This window comes from Gymnodraco acuticeps, unplaced genomic scaffold (assembly GCF_902827175.1).
Source record: "Gymnodraco acuticeps unplaced genomic scaffold, fGymAcu1.1, whole genome shotgun sequence".
Taxonomy (NCBI): domain Eukaryota; kingdom Metazoa; phylum Chordata; class Actinopteri; order Perciformes; family Bathydraconidae; genus Gymnodraco; species Gymnodraco acuticeps.
Window position 1 is genome coordinate 505,034 of NW_022992199.1, and position 19,363 is coordinate 524,396.

At 40.8% G+C, this 19,363-nt stretch overlaps 1 protein-coding gene across 1 annotated transcript in view; it reads right to left on the bottom strand.

Annotated features, from left to right (window-relative positions):
* Positions 1-11,587, bottom strand: part of lrriq1 (leucine-rich repeats and IQ motif containing 1) — a 46,114-nt gene extending 34,527 nt beyond the window's left edge. Inside the window, exons 1-10 of the mRNA XM_034205535.1 lie at positions 11,255-11,587; positions 9,897-9,993; positions 8,888-8,970; positions 8,680-8,794; positions 7,178-7,329; positions 6,650-6,724; positions 4,836-5,363; positions 3,675-4,397; positions 2,367-2,519; positions 780-930 (exon numbers count right to left, since the gene is read on the bottom strand). Of these exons, the coding sequence (XP_034061426.1) occupies positions 780-930; positions 2,367-2,519; positions 3,675-4,397; positions 4,836-5,363; positions 6,650-6,724; positions 7,178-7,329; positions 8,680-8,794; positions 8,888-8,970; positions 9,897-9,993; positions 11,255-11,383 (2,206 nt within the window). The 5' untranslated portion in view covers positions 11,384-11,587. The remainder of the gene's footprint in view (positions 1-779; positions 931-2,366; positions 2,520-3,674; positions 4,398-4,835; positions 5,364-6,649; positions 6,725-7,177; positions 7,330-8,679; positions 8,795-8,887; positions 8,971-9,896; positions 9,994-11,254) is intronic.
* Between the last annotated feature and the right edge of the window lie 7,776 nt (positions 11,588-19,363).

Genomic DNA, 19,363 nt, shown 5'->3' on the forward strand with positions numbered 1-19,363 from the left:
GATGAAACGCCATATCATGGATTATCAAGGATTCTCTCTGAAACAGTCTGGAGCTCAAAGGCTTTCTCTCTTGCCGGTTATACCACAAGGTGAGTTCCTTTTTATTTCCTGCTTCTTCACACACATGCTCTCCAGTACAGGTTAGCTCTGAGTGTTAGCCATGCTAAGGTAAACATCGACCATATTACGTCCAAAACAGTCGGGCATTGTTTCTGATAGCAACGTTTCTGATTGGGCCGTGGGTCCACATTTCAGATATTACGTCATATCGGACGCAAATCTGGATCAGCTCCGTTGTAGCCCCGTTTTTAGAGATTTGGGTACGGAGGAAAAGAGAGAGGGTTTTATTTTCTGACGCTGCGTGAGTTCCCTGACACACCGGGGACACATCTTTATGTATAAAAGATAAAAAGTGCATTTTGCATGATAGGTCCCCTTTAAAAATGAATTCAAAGACCCTCCTATAGGATTCGGTTTTAACAATAGCCCTCTGTTACAGTAGCTAAATATACAATTTAATGTGTTTAACCTCTTGTCTGGGCAATATATATTTATGGATTAAGCCCCAGGGCTCAAGTTGACTTCAGTAAATAAATCATTTTCAATGCACATTGCAGAAGAGTTAATGAGTCCAGGCTTAAAGGAGAAGAGAGATGCTGCCCTCTGGTGGAGTATTGCAGACTTGAGTTAGACCTCAGATGTGACACAATTTATATTATTTGATATACAACTTCATGTCAAAGTAAATGATTGATTGGGGATAAAACAACAGTTCTCACCAATGCGGGTGATGGAGTTGTTCGAGAGGTCGAGGACGTCCACATTCTCCGCCCCAGTCAAACCATGGATGGACGTCAGCTTGTTGTGGCCGAGTTGAAGAACTCGTAAACTCGTCATATTTTCACAGTCGACAAATGAGATGTCATTTTCCTGTGAAATGTTATGACACAACAAAACGTGGATTTATTGCTTTTTATTTTCAGAAAGATAATTATATTTAAATCAAGATCTGCACATAAGAGTGAACATAATGTCATATATGGAGGAGTGATATATATATATATATTTTAGGGCTGTCAAACGATAAAAAAAATTAATCAGATTAATCACAGCTTAAAAATTAATTAATCATGATTAATCACCATTCGAACTATGTCCAAAATATGCCATTTCTTTATGTATATTGTTGTGGGAATGGAAAGATAAATGAAAGAAGGCGGATATATCCATTTAACATACAGTATCTATGTTTATTATAACATTTTTCTGCGTGTCAAAATGAAAGACAACCCACACACCTATCAATCATCAAACCGTGGGTCTTAATTCATTACGTGTTGATTTCTATCAACGGGGGAGTACTTCAGGAAAGTCGACAGAGGGGGGGGGGCTAGTGGAGTACTTCGTGACCACAGAGTGTGAACGTTGTGATGAGCTGTTTTAGCGCAGTTCTCCAGTGAAGGGGGGGGAGTCTCCCTCCGCAGCCGGTTGGCGTAGTTTTGGCACAATTCCGTTGTACAGACCGACGTTAACAGCAGCCCTGTCTGTGCACACGGAGACCGACTCTGTCGTCCGGTGATCTAACCGCCTTCTGGAAAAGCTTCACAAGTACGTCGGTACGCAAATGCGCTTTGTGACACAATATGCATTTCAGAGAGATTACGCACATAACCTGCGTACCAGTTATGTGCACCCCTGTACTACAGCAAAAGTATTCTCTGTCGGGACTTCCTGCAACAACACCACGCCGTTATCTTGATTCTGATTGGCCAGAAGACATTATCAAAGATGTTCTATTGAGAAGACGATCACTACGTGACAAAAGTTTTCAAAACCGTGGCTACTGAAATCAATCTTACTAACTGCTCTCTGTGCAATTTACTCCGCGCGAGTTAGCAGACTTTATTTTGCTTACTTTAACATCATTTTTCATGGTGGGGCTAAGCCATTTCTTGGTATGGGTGTAGCCTACCCCAGCCATACCCTGGCGCTGCCACTGGTGGCACGTATGGGGCGGGCCATTCTGCACATGCGTTAAATAGGTTAAATGTTTTTAACGCAATTAATTCAAAAAATTAATTACCGCCGTTAACGCGATAATTTTGACAGCACTAATATATTTGTATACACATTCAAACATATTTATTTGACTTCAACCGATATATCCCCGCACTTTAACTTTATCTGCATATTGAAGTATGAATGCTTGTTGTTTGTATGTTGTATGTTGTCTCCTCCTGAATGTTGTACTGTACGTCTCTCGTTTGTTTTTTTGTATTTTTTTATGGCACCTTAAAAAAAGGAGCAGCTCTACTCATCTCATTGTACCTGTATAATGACAATAAAGGATTCTATTCTATATCCACCTGCACATCGATGTAGCAGAGCTGTGCGAGCTGGTTGAGGCCCTCCAGAGATTTGAGGCCGCAGCGTCTGAGGGTGAGGGACTGGAGTCGAGTGCACTGACTGAGAGAGGACACGCTGCAGCCGGGTAAATCCTCCAGAGTCACTGTGGTCACCTGAAGAGAGGAGGGGATGCTTCAGGGCTCAGAGGTTCACTGTTGGATACTATTTGGATTATTCCTTAGAGTTATTTTCAAGTCCAAATGGCAGAAATAGCTTTTTTCAGCCTCTCACATATGGTGATTTTCTGCAAGTATCTTTGGGTTTATGAATAATCAAAACAGGACATTTAAAAGATATACACTTCAATTTATAAATGATGAACAATTATTTTATATTTTATAGATCAAAAGATTGAACAATTAGGGGGGGGGGAAGTAGGAGATTATTTGATGACTCAAAGTCTAAACCTACAATTTGTAAACTATAATATAGCTTTGGTACATGATCTTATCTAGTTCAATAACCTAAAATGATGAGTTGTGTCAAGTTTTATTTGTTTTACGAGAATACAGTTCTGAGAAAGACATTATTTTGTTTTTTTAAATCAACATGAGAGTATTGGCACTGCAGGTTAATTAGGGGAGACGTTAGGGTTAGAGATGTTAAAGGTGGGGTAGGTAATTTTGGAGAAACCAGCTCGAGTGCGCTAGAATTTGAAAATACACAGCTGGAAATAATCTGCCACTTCCTTACAGAACCCCTCCTCCAACACACACGAACGCGCACATGACCAATGAGGGCACGAGATAAGTTTGTGCACAGATGGAAGGCTGACAGGCAGGTAGGCCATCCAGTTACTTTAGCCGGGCCGGCTAAAATGATTGGTCATGCTTTTTACAGTACTACAGCTTCCACAGATGACATTTTTTTAATGGATTTTTTGTCAAAGCATTTCAGATATTCATTGCTATCGGGATGTTAAGAGCATTCCATGGAATATAACAAAAAGTGTATCTCGAGCCGGTTTCTCAAACTTACCTACCCCACCTTTAAGGTTAGGGTTAGAGATGTTAGGGTTAGAGATGTTAGGGTTAGGGATGTTAGGGTTAGGGATGTTAGGGTTAGAGATGTTAGGGTTAGAGATGTTAGGGATGTTAGGGTTAGAGATTTTAGGGTTAGAGATATTAGGGTTAGAGATGTTAGGGTTAGAGATAGTAGGGTTAGAGATATTAGGGTAGATAGGGTTTAGATATTAGCTCTCAAACGACTCCATCCTTCATCATGTTGTGACATAAACATGTTGGAAGCGTCTGTACTGTAGATCCTACCTCCAGCAGGGACTTCCAGCCTGTGGCCCTCAGCAGAGAGTCAGGGCAGATTGGAGGCAGACTGCTGACCCCCCTCGGCCCTCTTCCTCTGCGCACAGACCCTCTCTGCTTCCTCCGGTTCTGCAGGGAGAGTTTGGACCAGGGGATGCAGTCCTTCATCCAGTCCAGCCTCCTCTCCTCTGTGAGCTCTGGGAGGCTCTCAGAGGGAAACACAGACTCAGTAGAAGGCCTGGCTTTATCCATGGAGGTCTGATCGATGCTCCCTTCTTCATGTAGCTGTGGTACGGTGTCAGCACTGATGGGAGACTCGCTGTGTAAAGGACCAGAGGAAGTCCAGGAAGTGGATGTTTCCCTTTCATCCATGTTCTTTTTCTCACGTTGACTCATTTTGCTTTTTGCGTGCAGCTCATTTGCTTTCACCACTTGCTCCTCCTTTTTCCCATGGTGCACCACTCTCTGTTCACTCTGCTGCTTTTCTTTGAGTCTTATTTCCTGGTTAGCTGTTATCTGGTTTTCTCCCACCGCTTCCTCCTTTAGCTCCTTCTCTGCTTCTACACTTTTTCTCTCATCTCCTTTTCTCTCCATCTTTCCTTTGTCCACATCATACCCTTTACAGCCCACTTCATCTTCCTCCTGTCTCCTCTCTTCTTCCTGTCTCCTCTCTTCCTCCTGTCTCCTCTCCTCCTGTCTCCTCTCCTCCTCCTGTCTTCTCTCTTCTTCCTGTCTCCTCTCTTCCTCCTGTCTCCTCTCATCCTCCTGTCTCCTCTCTTCTTCCTGTCTCCTCTCATCCTCCTGTCTCCTCTCATCCTCCTGTCTCCTCTCTTCCTCCTGTCTCCTCTCTTCTTCCTGTCTCCTCTCTTCTTCCTGTCTCCTCTCTTCTTCCTGTCTCCTCTCTTCCTCCTGTCTCCTCTCTTCCTCCTGTCTCCTCTCTTCCCCCTGTCTCCTCTCTTCCTCCTGTCTCCTCTCTTCCTCCTGTCTTCTCTCTTCCTCCTGTCTCCTCTCTTCCTCCTGTCTCCTCTCTTCCTCCTGTCTCCTCTCTTCCTCCTGTCTCCTCTCTTCCTCCTGTCTCCTCTCCTCCTGTCTCCTCTCTTCTTCCTGTCTCCTCTCTTCTTCCTGTCTCCTCTCTTCCTCCTGTCTCCTCTCTTCCCCCTGTCTCCTCTCTTCCTCCTGTCTCCTCTCTTCCTCCTGTCTCCTCTCTTCCTCCTGTCTCCTCTCTTCCTCCTGTCTCCTCTCCCTTTGCCGTCCTTCCTCTTTCCTCATCTCATCCTCTTCAAATGTTATTATGTCTTCCTTCATATTTCTTTCCCCCCCTCCCTTTATGCTTACAACTTCCTTCAACGTCTCCTTCTTCCTTGCCTCCTCATCCCTAGCCTTTTCTTCCTTGTTCTTCCTCTCCTCAGGTTTTATTTCTTCACCTTCAAGTTCTATGTTATCCCTCTTCTTCTTCTTCATCAGAACATCCTCTACTTTTCTTTTTCTAATCCTTTCCTCCTCTGTGGTAACCCTCACCTCTTTCTCTCTTCTCATATGTTCCTGTTCCCTCTTTTCTCGCCATTCTTCATCTTTCTTCCTTCTAATCTCATCCTCCTTTCTTGTCCTCTTGTCTTCCTCGTCCTTTATCCTCTTCTGCCCCTCTTCCCTCATCCTCCTCTCGTCCTCCACTCGTCTCTGTAAGTTTCGGATCACTTCCTAAAGAGAGTCAACAGAGTTACAACAAAGCCAGTTGACCCATTTCAAATGAAACATTGAGTTACAATTGCATTCAATGAATATATACATACATTTAATAAAACACCATATAGTCAGCATATTGTAGTGATGGGCAAATGAAGCTTTGAATGAAGCATCGAATCACTTGGACAATTGTTTCGAAAATAGGTTAATTTCTCGAAGCTTCAGTTACAGCGACCTCTCCTGGCGAAGTGCAAGGCTGCCATGGGTTTAATGTATCTTTGCCGCCTTGAAAGATATCACACACACACACACACACACACACACACACACACACACACACACACACACACACACACACACACACACACACACACACACACACACACACACACACACACACACACACACACACACACACACACACACACACACTATCATGTTCTATTTGCAATTAAAGATTGATAATTGTGTGTATTGGGTTATTGAGAAGAGAGTGCTGGAAAATGTGGCATTGGTTGGGTGTGCTTGTGTAATTATGGCAGGGGGTGATTATGTGGGATGGGGAACACTCACAGTTCTTGAGGTAGCCTACGTTATTCTTTTTATTTTGTATTTTAAGGCATTTTTCTGGCCGGAGAGGGCCTTTAATCAGTTATAGTATTAAAGTTGAAAAGCGGGCAATGTTTAAAAGCTCATCCATTCCAGGATTTGAACCAGTTGCTCGGAGGACGTCGCCGCACGCGGGCCGCCGGCTCTATCCACTGGGCTATCTATTCTTTAAACTGTTGACATCTTTTTTGAATACTCATAATTGTCTTTTCGTCCACAACTTCTCCACATTTCAAAGTGTCTCCCGAGCCAGAACGACCTATCTTTCTTCCTGGCTTGCTCTATAATGATCCAATACAAATGCAATACCAACAACAACTCAACAGCAACAACGCAAACTACGACGACAACCCACACATTGCGCATTGTTTAGAGCGGTCATAAAGTGTTGAAGCGCTCAAATTCAAAACTGTTTCAACCTGTCACCTGTCAGAATCGAGACGAGGCAGTGCATTGAATCGCGTGATTGGACCGTGAACCAGTCAAGTGATTCATTCAGGAAGTGAAGCAGTTGCTGCTTCGGACGTCATATGTCACGTGATTTGAAGCAGTTGCTGCTTCGGACGTCATATGTCACGTGATTTGAAGCAAGCTTCGAAGCACTGCTTCTATAGAATAGGAAGTCCAGGGTTTGAAGCACGTATCGAAGCTTCAGTGTCAAACTGCCATCACTAGCATATTGACCGACTTACCCGCTGAAGCATCATCTCCTGGTCCAGTTTTTCCTGAGCTCTCTTCTCCATCAACTCAAGTTCCTTCTGCTGGAGCTGAATACAGAGAGTAATAATCAGGAAATAAACATGATGAAATAAATAATGACAATTTAGATTAGAATATCATTGATATTGTTCTTTCCACAGCAAGATCCATCTTTCTTTAAATATATCTTGTTGTCTTTGCTTATTATTATTCATTCCTCTCCCACCATAGCAGAATACTTGAATTTAAAGGCAACGAGGCCGTTTCTGTCTCAGCAGTCATTGACTAAGGCAGCAGTTTCCTTACATTGTCTGATTCCCTAATTAATACATTTACTATTAGATATATCTAAAGAACTTGGTTTATTTGATTTATTTGTATTAATAATATATATATAGGAGACAAATACTACACAGTGGGGGATTACACATTTGCTAACCTGAAACCAAACCTACATCTGTTGTAAAAAGAATTACAATAAAAGTCATCATGTTGAGTATAGTAAGTCCACGGTGACGAACCTTCTCTGCCTCCATTATCTTCTTCAGCTCCATCTGGAAGTCTCTTTCTATTCGTCTCTTCTGCTCCTCCTTCTTCCTCTCCTCACAGCGTTCTATCTCTCGCTCTGCCTCGTATTCCAACCCCAAACGATTCTCCATCTCTGTGTAATCTCCTGTGACAAGTCAAAAAAAGAAAATGCTTTATTAACCCTTACGTTGTGTTCGGGTCTCCTGTGACCCGTTTCAAGTTAAAGTTATATAATAACTACGCTCTAGTTTTTTTTTAACGGAACGAGGCTTCATGATATCCTCCACAGCAGCTAAAACTACAAAACTGATTTTTACAATTTTAGCCAAGTCTGAAGGTCTCTAAAAAAAGAAGTGTATCATTTGGTGTTGGGGTCTGGGGAGACCCAGCAGAATTGTTTTGGGTGACTCGAGGTCAAATTTGGCACAATCAAGATTCATCTTTGACTTCAGACACCCCTCCCCCGCCTCCTTCATCCACTGTCACAAAAATTGTTCGCAACATGCACCTGGTCTCCCCTCCCTCTGCCCCCCTCCCCCCACGGGAACTCCACCTTTCTCAAAGAATATGTACACCTAACACTTGAACCTGAACTCACACATGCACGTGTGCAATATGTGGTGGAATGTGTTTTGGGGCCATAACATTACATTACAACAGGATTGTACGGTTATGAATGCATTATAAGTTAGTTATGATGTAGTTCAAACTCTTTTTTTTGAGTGTTTTGGACTGAGATAAATCATGGGTCAAAATGTACCCGCGATCACCATGAAGGGTAACAGCTTTCGAACACAACACAAGGGTTAATAGTTCCACTAGCAAGGAGGAAAACAGGGCAGCGAACTGCCTAAAGAAATATGTATGCAGGAATATTCTGTCCGAATGTTGTAATAACTAGACCAACGTTGTTAACACTATACCACTTTCTCTGTCTGAAAAACGTCATTATCACGAACTCCCTACAGAAATTAATGAGAGCAAAAAATATGACAACAGTGACCTCTTGTGAGAAACTGTTGTATTGCCACAGACGTTTTAATACAACATTAACCCTTCAGCAAGACCTCCACATTGCATAAAGAGGGGACATGGATGTTATCTAGCATTCATCTCTTTTACATCTTTGCAATTAAATACAACATTTAACATAACACAAGATGTCTTTACTTTGAATGTACCTGCTGTCACTCAGATATCATGCATAATTAATTGAGTGCTTAAATGTTAATGTACTTTATGCATCACACTTTTTATTCACAATTAAGTTCACAAGTGTTATTCAAAAGTCTTGCCAATATCTGTATGCCTTTGCTTGTAATAATACGTACAGGAAAACAAACATATAAAGATGACTCTGATCACCCCCCACTTTGGCTTTGACTGTACATTTGTTAAGTTTGCAATAGAATACCTTTGAATGTGAGACTTGTGACACCCTGTAGCGTTCATTCTGCACTGTGTTATTACATTTTCACTTTCGCATGTACCGCACCTTCATTGTCGGGACACACTGACACCTCGTAAGGGAAAAGAGCTTCTGTCTCTGCAGGAAGGAGGCGGGTGTCAGTGGAAGAGTCGTTCTGCTGGTTGTCTGAGTCACAAATGACCTGTATCAAATACATCAGAACTTTAGAGGAGTTTGCCACAACTTGTGCACTTTGGATGTGTCATTGATGAAAGATTTGAAGAGAGACAGCTACCTGCTCCTTTAGTTTCATTGTATCCTGTTGGGGTTGAATATGAAAGTGCATCATGTGCTCAGTGTGATGTGATGCAGTCATGTCTGTGATGCAATAAGAAAACACAGATTATGCATTATCGTCAGAAGAAATCTCATCCATGGTATTGTTTTTGAGGCGTTGTTATTGTACATATTAAGAAAACCAGAACAGTTAACTGAATCATGAAAGTGAGCATGTTAGGCAAGTTATTTAGCAGCTCTGCCTGTAGAAGCATAACACTGAATGATATGCATACTAATTCAGTGTTTGGGGAAGAATTCAGATCCTTTGCAGAATTCAAAGTAATAAAATCACACTGTAAAAGCCCTGAATTGAAAAAAGTACATACTGTAAAGCAAAAGTAAGTATAATCAGAAAAATATTCTTAAAGTATTAAATAAATAAAAAATAGAAAAAGCAGAAAATCTAAAATAAAAAAAAACACTACAAATTAATATTATTTAAGATACATTTAATAATCTCAATGATATATCTCAATTGGCAAATGTAATGATCTTCTCGTCATTCAGCTGTTACTATAAACTATAACTGCTGATTTATTAGAAATAATCTTGTGCATCTTGTTTTTTTAAATGGTTAAAATCTTCCCTAATAAGTAAAGTCACTAAAGCTGTATGTAGCTGTAGTGACGTAGAACGTACATGTGGCATGGAAGTGACATGAAAAGAAAAATATTTAAGTAAAGTACCTTAAATTAGAACTTTAGTAAAATACTTGAGTAGATGTACTTGGTAACTTCCCACCACTGCTATCATTACATTACATTACATGTCACTTGTTAGACGCTTTTTATCCAAAGTGACTTACATACATTCAATACTGTGGGCCATCCCCACAGGAGCAATTTGGGGTGAAGTGTCTTAGGGACACAACGACATGCTGACTGCAGTGGGACTCGAACTTGCTATCCCCTGATTCGAAGTCCAGCACATTACCTACTGAGCCACAACCACCCTATCAAACATACCTTCAAGTTCCTGAAGGATGCGCTTCTCACAAACTGCTGCTCTGCTTTTGGAGGTTTCGAGGTAGCTGAGCAGACATTGGGAGAAGTCATCCGAGTCCTGTTGTCAGAAAGTTAAGGAATGTTAGTTTGGTGTTATCATAAAAGGTAACTTGTTAAAGTAAGGTTAACCGGTTTGCTATCCTGGCTCCAAGATGGTGGAATGAGCTCCCCATTGACATCAGGACAGCAGATAGCTTACACACCTTCCGGCGCAGACTGAAAACTCATCTCTTTCGACTCCACTTCGAGCGATAGAATTACTAACAAAGCACTTATATCCTCCCTCATACTGTAAAGCGTCTTTGAGTTGTGAAAAGCGCTATATAAATAAAATGCATTATTGTTATTATTATTATTATATACTAATAAAGGACTGGCTTATCTAAAGCCAGTTGAGTAGCACTTGAAATGTTTTGGCTCTATGAAACCTGATGTACCTAAGTCGCTTTGGATAAAAGCGTCAGCTAAATGCAATGTAATGTAACTGGTTGTTTAGCAGAGGTGGGAGAAGTACTCAGATCTTGTACTTGAGTAAAAGTAGAAGTACCAGAGTGTAGAAAATACTCTGTTACAAGTAAAAGTTCTGCATTCAAAATTATTCTCAAGTAAAAGTAGAAAAGTATCAGCATCAAAATATAGTTAAAGTACCTAAAGTAAAAGTAGTCATTGTGCAGATTGGGAATTTACTCCAGGTGTAACTAAAGTCTGATTTAAGAGTTGATTAGTAAAAGTACACAATTTACCTCTGAATTGAAGTGGGGTAGAAAGTATGAAGAAGAAAAATCAAGAAAAGTACCTTACGTACCTTAAGCTTGAACTAGGCCTTTAACTATTGTATTACACTACATTATAACTCATTGAATAAAGACTATTAAATAAAGACAAATGTGGTCTGTCAAAACCAAGTAAATAGACATTAAGTCACTCCATTGAGATCTTTTTTACAGGCATAAGGACTTTAAACAACTGGATACAAAGTATGAACCTCTGAATTGTAGTAGAGTAGAAGTACAAAGTATAGCAAACGTTTAAAATACTCAAGTAAAGAATTGGTATCTCAAAATTGTACTTAATTATTTGAGTAAATCTACTTACTTTACATCCCTGATATTTAGTATTGTATCTACCTAAACATCGAAACGTAGGTCATAATACAAATATGTAAACCCACCATTCAACTTAAAAACGTTGATACAGTACTAATAAGCTAGTTAGCTGCTACTAGCAATTAGCTACATTTAGCCTAATTAGCTATTTCACCTGTCTAATTAAAAGGTTTTAGGCTGAATGAATCATCGTATGTAAGTGCTCAGACTTACCGTGTCTACTTGAGATGAAAACCCCTCCTGTTCCTCTTTAGTTTCATCAGTATTATTGATAACATTACGTTGTATCGTTAGCTCAAACATTACTGTGTGTGTGACACAATAATGCTCATTAGCATCCATTTAAAATGTCGATGCGATTCTTGGGATTCAACTCTTACATTTGTTTACCAACATTAGAAGTCAGAAAGTTACCTCTAGGTTCTATTGTAATCGATAATGAATACAACTGCTCTTAATTTAAAGAATATGTAGATTAGTTTAACATTTCCTAGCAGGCAAAACATGTCGAAATATCCATTCGCGTCCAGAGGTTGACTTTAGTCTCCATGGAAACCACACTGTTGACAACATGTAAGGAGACTCGCTAGGGACAAACCATACCAAACGCGAAAGATAAGTGTAAGATATTTCACAATAAATGGCCTTGCAATTTCCGTTTATAATTTCTTCCAATTACAACTTTACATGTCATTCTTTATTATTCTTTTTAGTTATTATGATTTGTTCTGGCATTTGTATATATTTTAATCATAATAAAAAGGGACTTCTTCTTGTTATTTTCACTTGAACTTTTATTTTACTTTTGAAAGCCATACTTTTGAGAGCAAAAATAAAGTAAAAATAAATACATAAAGGATTAAAACATGAATTATTCCGTTATTTGAATTATTATATTTGTGGTCCAGATGGTAATGGTCCAGTTCAAGAAGCATGGATGTTTATGTTGTTTTTGAGTTTGCCTTATGGTTATGCGGAAGGTATTTTACAAACAATGACCTTACACAGTTGTTGTTCCTTATTATAAACTTCAGAAGGATTACATGCAGCTCCCACCATGGATATCGTCTCATGAGACCTATGCTATTTTGATATGTAACATTAACATTATATTCTACATTCAGTATTGTTGCATTGTTGTAGGGTTGTTTGAAGGCAAATGTAAACATGTAAGCACTGACGATATTAGGTCAACATCCTTTATTGATCTATGTACAGGGGTGTAAAACTCAAATACACAGTGGGCCAAAATAAAAAAATCGGTGCTAGTCGAGGGTTCAACTGGTTCAATGTTTATTGCAAAACTTATTGAAATGAACTTATTGCACATATTAAACCTGGAACTAACAAAGCTTAAATGATTGCCTATAAAAACAACATTAAACATTAAATAATCAGTTGCATTCATTTCTCATGGCTCTATCTGCAGCTTCTCCGGAGTTATTTCTTATGATTATATTTTTCCACAGGCCAACAACAGCTTCAACAAAACTATTCCCCATAAAGAGAAAACCAAACATGCCCTGTTGTCCTGAGAGAGAAAGTGCAGAAGGAAACATCCATTGAACTCAGTGTGCTGCTCTGTGATGCTAGTTCAGATACTTGGCATCTCATCTTGGGTGCAAGTTCATCAATGTTTGGGCTCAGGCTCTGAGCTGAGGAGACCCTCAGGATGGAGTGAAGGTGTGCGTGCAATATACCGGAGGACCAGATCTAATAGTAATTAGAAATTATCCTGCGAGCCGAAATTAAATCCACCAAGGGCCTGATTTGGCCCCCGGGCCTTGAGTTTGACACATGTCCACATGTACAGTATCAAACTCAGGAAGAGTCAGATCTTTACAAATGAAAAGATTGAGATTCATTACGTTTTTTAACTTTCCACTTTTGCTAACTGATGTTACACTTTGCGACAACAAGCAATCTGAGAACAACAGAGTGTAAAGGAAATATAGTGTCATGGACTTGTGTAGGCATTGCAGGCAGCCAGCTACAAGGGGTCAGTGATCCTGAGACCTTGTAGGTGAATCACAAGACCAGAAGAACAAAAAACGTGTTAGGCTGCGAACAATGCACACTTTTTCGTGGCATTTCTAATCACAAAGACCGGTTCCTCTCTCCCGTGGTGAGGTCAGCACTCGTGCTGTACTCCTTCTCTTTGAGGAGATTCCAGTGGCCCACACAGGTTTTCCCATACACATACCCCAAGGGCTTTCTAAAAGGAACCCAGTCTCCTTCCTCAACGTTTCAAAGAAGAACAGCATGTCCTCCATCCCAAACAGTTTGCTCCAGAGACACACTAAGGCCTGTTTCGCCTTTCTCGCAATGTTCCAGGAGGAAAACAAAACAACAGAATGGCGCCACATCAGACTCATTTTCTCCTTCAAAGGCCAAAATTGAATTCCACCATGACATGAAAGACATCAACATCTACAACAATTATTTAGCCAACAGGGTCAACATCATCAGAACCTTCTCAGGTCCGGCACATCAGAATCAGAATCAGGTTTATCACCAGGTAGGTTGGCACGTACGAGGAATTTGACTTGGTGTCGTGGTGCATACATAAAAGTAAAACAAAAATAAAAAAAACACAGATAGAGAACTATTTTAAGAACACTATAATAACATTACAAAAAAATATAATAAAATAGAAAATAAAATAAAGCAGTAATTTAATTTACATGCGTGCATTCCTAAAAGTAATTATGGTTTAGTTCTGAGGCTGATGGACAGAAACAGGACACCTTGGTGCTGGCCCCGTTGTTGGATTCAAACAGCCTGTCCCTTATGTTTCATTAGGTCCCCGAAGATTCATTGACCGAGTTCAATTGCTCAAAAAGGCTCCATCAGCAGGCCATGTCCACTCCGATTAGGGCCAGGCCTTTTGTCAGTGGGCAAGGTGTCCGGCGCTTTTGTCCAAGTGCACAGAACCCAGACAGCAGCCAGACAGGGCCAAGCTGCAGATTTATTCAGCAGATTATGCCGTTCAATGGCGGCTCCGGCCCAAACGCAGCATTGGTTTGGATAGCAGCCGTGTGTTTACACTGACAAGGGTTTTCTGTTACTGGTCTGTAGCCATTATCTTGGCAGCCATTCGGGTTATCAAGCCTATCATTTCCAACTGGGGGCTTTGACGAAAGAAGGGATTGGAAGGAAAAATCATCTCTGACCCAATTTTTTTTTTACTTTTGTCTACTTTTCAAATGTGAAATTAACGAGTTGCAAATCACAGATTAACAATAATGATATGAATGGTGTTGAGTCAAACCATTTCAATCATCTTACCATATTTCCCAAAGATATTGAAGTGACTGTTATTTTGTATATTGATTGTTGTGGACATGTATAAAAGTGTTGATTGTATATACTATAGGATATACATATTTTATACATATTTGTATTTTTATATTCGGGATAGTGGGAAACGGTATTTCGATCTCTCTGTTTGTACCAGTCTATGGTCTGTACACACAAACTGAAAGATTGACAATAAAGTTGACGTTGACTTTGATACAGGGGCGGACTGGGACTAAAAATCAGCCCGGGACTCTCGACCGGCCCACTTCGGTACCGCTAGTAAATTGTCAACGGGGGGGGGGGGGGGGGGTTTGCTAGTGACTTATCCGACCGGCCCACATCGTCCGACTGGCCCACTTCAGTACCGGCCCATCGGGATTCGTCCCGAACGTCCCGATGCCCAGTCCGCGATTGCTTTAATATTTAGTCATCATGGTATGAATAAATTACAGGAACCTGAAGATGGTGTCACATACAAAAGTAAAATATTTTCCCTGCATGACCTTAAAGTGACATTTTTAGCCTCCAGTGCTGGAATATGGATGATTCTTCTCAATGCACTGGGCCAGATCATAGGCCTCTTAGAGTGAGGCGACTTGTATGTAGAGCTGATGGTTGTTAAAACATGTTAGGGGCAAGTGAGGGCGGGGAATATTAAGCAAGCTAATCCTGCACGAATGCCATTGTAAGCCTAATCGCTCATACGCTGCATTCTTGAAATTGTACAACCAATATCTGACGTAAATTCTATGCTCCTTTCCCAAACTATAACTGCACAACATTGTTTTAGATTGGAAAAGTTCAAACAAGTTCATCCTCAACAATGAGATTATCTCTCCCTCAGTGCAACCACAACAGCAGTGAATCAATTAATTGGACACAGATTTGGATTTCAGAGTTATCATTACGCTGCCATTGTGACCTAAATTCATCTCCGCTTCAAATGACCGTGGGATAACTGCTCCCACAATTCTCTCTTACACGCTTGGGGAAGTAGTCCTCTTCAGGTTCAATGACTTACAGTAACAGGACGAGTAGATTTCATTAATCATTTAGACACTTTTTCCCAGTTATTTTTTTTCTAAACTGTGTGTGGTATTCCAATGTTTCCAGAATCAGAATCTGTTTAAGTAGGTTAACACGTACGAGGAATTTGCTTTGGTATAAGTGGTGCATACAGAGACACAGAAAGAAGAATATGTAACCAAAACTAACGTTGAAAAATAGTATAATATAAGGTCTTATCCCCACATTTGCAACCGTCTTCTTTGCAAATATCTAACAGTCATATGCTGTGAAAAGCATTTCCCTACAGGGCTGTCAATGGTAACATTAACAACCAGGGGCGAAATTAAGTCTGAGCTCTTTTGTTTACTTCTCTAAAGGACAGAAGACAGTATATGTTTGTGGAATATATATGAAGCTAAGCTCAGTATTTTGTGCAAGGCCAACATTTTTTGTAAATACATCCACTGTGTAGAGGCAGAATGGCTCTCTGTCAACAGAGTCACACTGTGGAGGACAGTCACTGATCGCTTACTTAAAATATTTAATGCAACTATGATAAAACATATAACAGAGAGAAATACATTAAATTACTCCTTTCTTTCTTTTTTCCCCCTTAAGATGAAGCTCTGATCACTATATGGTATTTTGTATATTCATTTTTGTAAAGGCAGAACAACTATTGACTCTCGAACAGTGCAGCCATTCATAAGAGTTCAGAGTGTGTACTTAGTATTTTCACGTCGTAGACAAAGACGTCATGAATAAATACACCAGTCCTAAGAGTGAGAATCTGGCTTTTCCACTGATTCAATTAAACTAAAATGACATCAGCAATGCTGGTGTTTGTTGACAGTTTCTTTAGAACTAACTGCCTTGTTTAAAGCTTAATGTGGAGTAGAGTTGCCTGCTAGAGGCTCAAATGATATTAGAGGGGCCCTTTCTGCACATGTTTGCTTTAATGTTCAGAAAGTGCTTTATTTTTCTCTGAAACCAGAGCCCAGTCTGCTCTGATTGGTTAGCTGGCCAGCTCTGTTGTGATTGGTCCTCCGCTTAGAGATGTCCCGCCCCTTAGCCAATCACATACAATGTGTTGGAGCGCTAGCCAATAGAAACGCAAGTGTAACGGCCCGTCCACACGGCGGCGTGCGTTGAAGCTTCAACGCTTCTGCCCATTCACTTTGAATGGGGTGACGTCACGCTTTGCAGAGCTGCATTGTGGTCGCGTCGTTTCGCGTTGCTCGCTTCAAAAGTAGAGCAATGTTCAACTTTTGAAGCTTCGACGGAAGCGTCAGCCAATCAAATCATATACCAGTACAAGCTCTAGCCAATCAAACCGCGTGCTTGTGTGTCCGGGGCGGGAGATTCATGTGATTGGTTGTTGGTCGAGTTTCAGACACACCCACCGGCAAGCTTCAACGCACGCCGCCGTGTGGACGCTGCGTAACACTTGTGTGTGGGAGAGAAACTCCCTCTGGATGGAACAGAGAGATTTTAGCCTTTGCAGACCATTTACATGCACTAAAAACTATAGAACACACTGCAGGAAAGGGAAAACCCCAAAAAGCATAAAAGGGCCCCTTTAATGGACAATTCCCACCCCAACACAGCATTTTTACCTTGCTGATGTCTGGCAAGAGATCTATACGTTTTTTCTGATGTTCAACCAGACTATCCAGTAGCTACTTTCCTCGTTTGTGTGAAAATTGTCTTCCAAACTCTCAAAAACCAAATGTTCTTCATTTTCGTAGCAAAATGGCACCTTCGTGGTACAATGAAATCCTTGAACCTTGAACCTAGCTTCAAGTTCTCTTATACAGTGTTTTTGAACATGAATTAAAGTACGGCTAAAGCATTAATTGGAGTGATGTTTTGCACCTTTCTCAAGTACTTAATGGATGTGATTCTCAATATTATAAACCAATAAGTCATTGTGATTTTCTGAGTACAGCTTTGAACGGAAACACCCACCCACATGGTCCATAAGAGGGATAAAATGTGACAGTAAAGAGATCACTTGGGCATGCTGTTAGTGCTGTTCTTTACTCCCGGTCCCATGACTTGCTCTTGGCCTTGTGTCACAGGACAGCTCCGTAAGAGAGGAGGCTTTACTGCAGTTAATCCTCTCTTTGAAAAGCATCTCCACCTCCAGCCAGCGAGGGCCAGAGGTGAGCCGGAGCCACATTACTGCCATTATGTTGTTGAAAGTGAGGCCTGTGTGTGGGGGGGGGAATGTCCTGGAGGACTTGGAGACCCTACCGCTCACAATGTGTGCCAGTGGTCGATGGCAGGGCAACAATTACATATTAAAGTGTGTTGTTCTTTTGTGTATTCATGATGGCCCAAATGTAGTATTGAGATATTGTGGCTCACAATTGTTATATCCAAATGAATAGGTTTGATTTGATCTCATTTTAAAATGGAGCAACTGTCATCAAACACGATGGGTGTTTCTCAATGTCGAGGAAAGCTGCTCCAGAGCCACTATTTCAAGCATACTGCGTCATCGAGTGCCGCCGAAGGACTGTTCCAATGTCCAGCATACTTGGAATTCTACCGAGCCCGGCGTACTTCGTAGCGAGAAATCTCGAGGCTGCACATGTGTAGACTCCGCGGTCTTAAAATCCCCACAATGCTTTGCGCACGGACCAATTTCCCCAAATCTGTGGCGGAAAATGTAAGGCGGGGCCTCTCATATGACGCACACCTGCACACTTGCTAGCCTGTTCCACTCTTCGTTTTCCAAATGCCAGGAAGTATTCTTGCCTCGCTTCTGAAGCAAGTGACTCAGAAGACATGTGCTACCAAGCAAGCGTCCTCGACATTGAGAAACAACCAATGTCCCCCGGTATAAATAAAGTTTACGGATTCTAATTATTGATTATGACCAAATGACATTACCCAAATCTGCATGAGATCAGACATTTCCTGGAAAAAATACAATTTGTCATTCAATGTTCCTTAAATCTGTATAGTTAAAAATAATTATGTGAAATACCTTGAGATCAATATTGTCCGTACCACCCACCTCTAGGTACTTGAGTGTGTAGAGGTACCATGGTATGTTCGCAATAATGGAAGTGACTCAACTAAACTCCCATACAATTGTACTTCCTGATCTACCAGCAGAGTTATCATTTGGGTCATTACATACTAGATTCAGTATTATGATGGCATTACCAATTTAAGGAACTCATTAGGATTCTTTCCCTGATATTTCTACAGTAATTATCATGAAAACCTTTCCCTATGTTTTCCTTTGTTGCGGTGAAGCATTATGGAGAAACTGGCTCTGTACCATTCATACATAAACAATAATCCTACTGAAAGATGAAATGTATATCTAGCACCACTTTGACACAGCTTCCTTCCCTTCCTTCCCTTCCCTCCCCTCCCTCCCCCCCCCTCCCCCCCAGCTACCAGAAAACAGGATCTGGATGAGGCCTTGGTCAACCTGACTGTGAAGGATACACAGCCATTCAGTGATGTGGAGGATGTGGGATTTAGGGCATTTGTGGCCTTATTGGATCCAAACGATGTTATCCCCACACGGCAGGTGTGTAAGACTTCATGTATAGACTTCATGTATAGACTTCATGTATAGACTTCATGTATAGAGCACATTTGACCATTAACCAGTGATTTCCCCTCTTTTAGGCTATTAATAACAGTGTCCCATTCCCTGGTCTGGGAATGGGACTTTTTTTAGCTAGGCTATATTCAAGACCCAGCACAATTGGTTTATAAAACATTGTGGTTCAACCAATCAAATCTACTTTTGCTATTGCTAACACGGTTGAGGTTACCCGTTGTTGTTTTGGTTTAAATAAAAGAACAGCAGCAAACACAAAGGATAATTAGATAAATAAAAAAGCAACATGCAGGAAGTTAAACGTTACTGACAAAAACTTAAGCTAAAACATTATCACTTTGCTCGCCTCAGTGCTCAAATGACGGGCAGTTTCGATATCGTTGGTCCGTGGACTTGTGATAATATGATAATGATAGCTCAAGGAA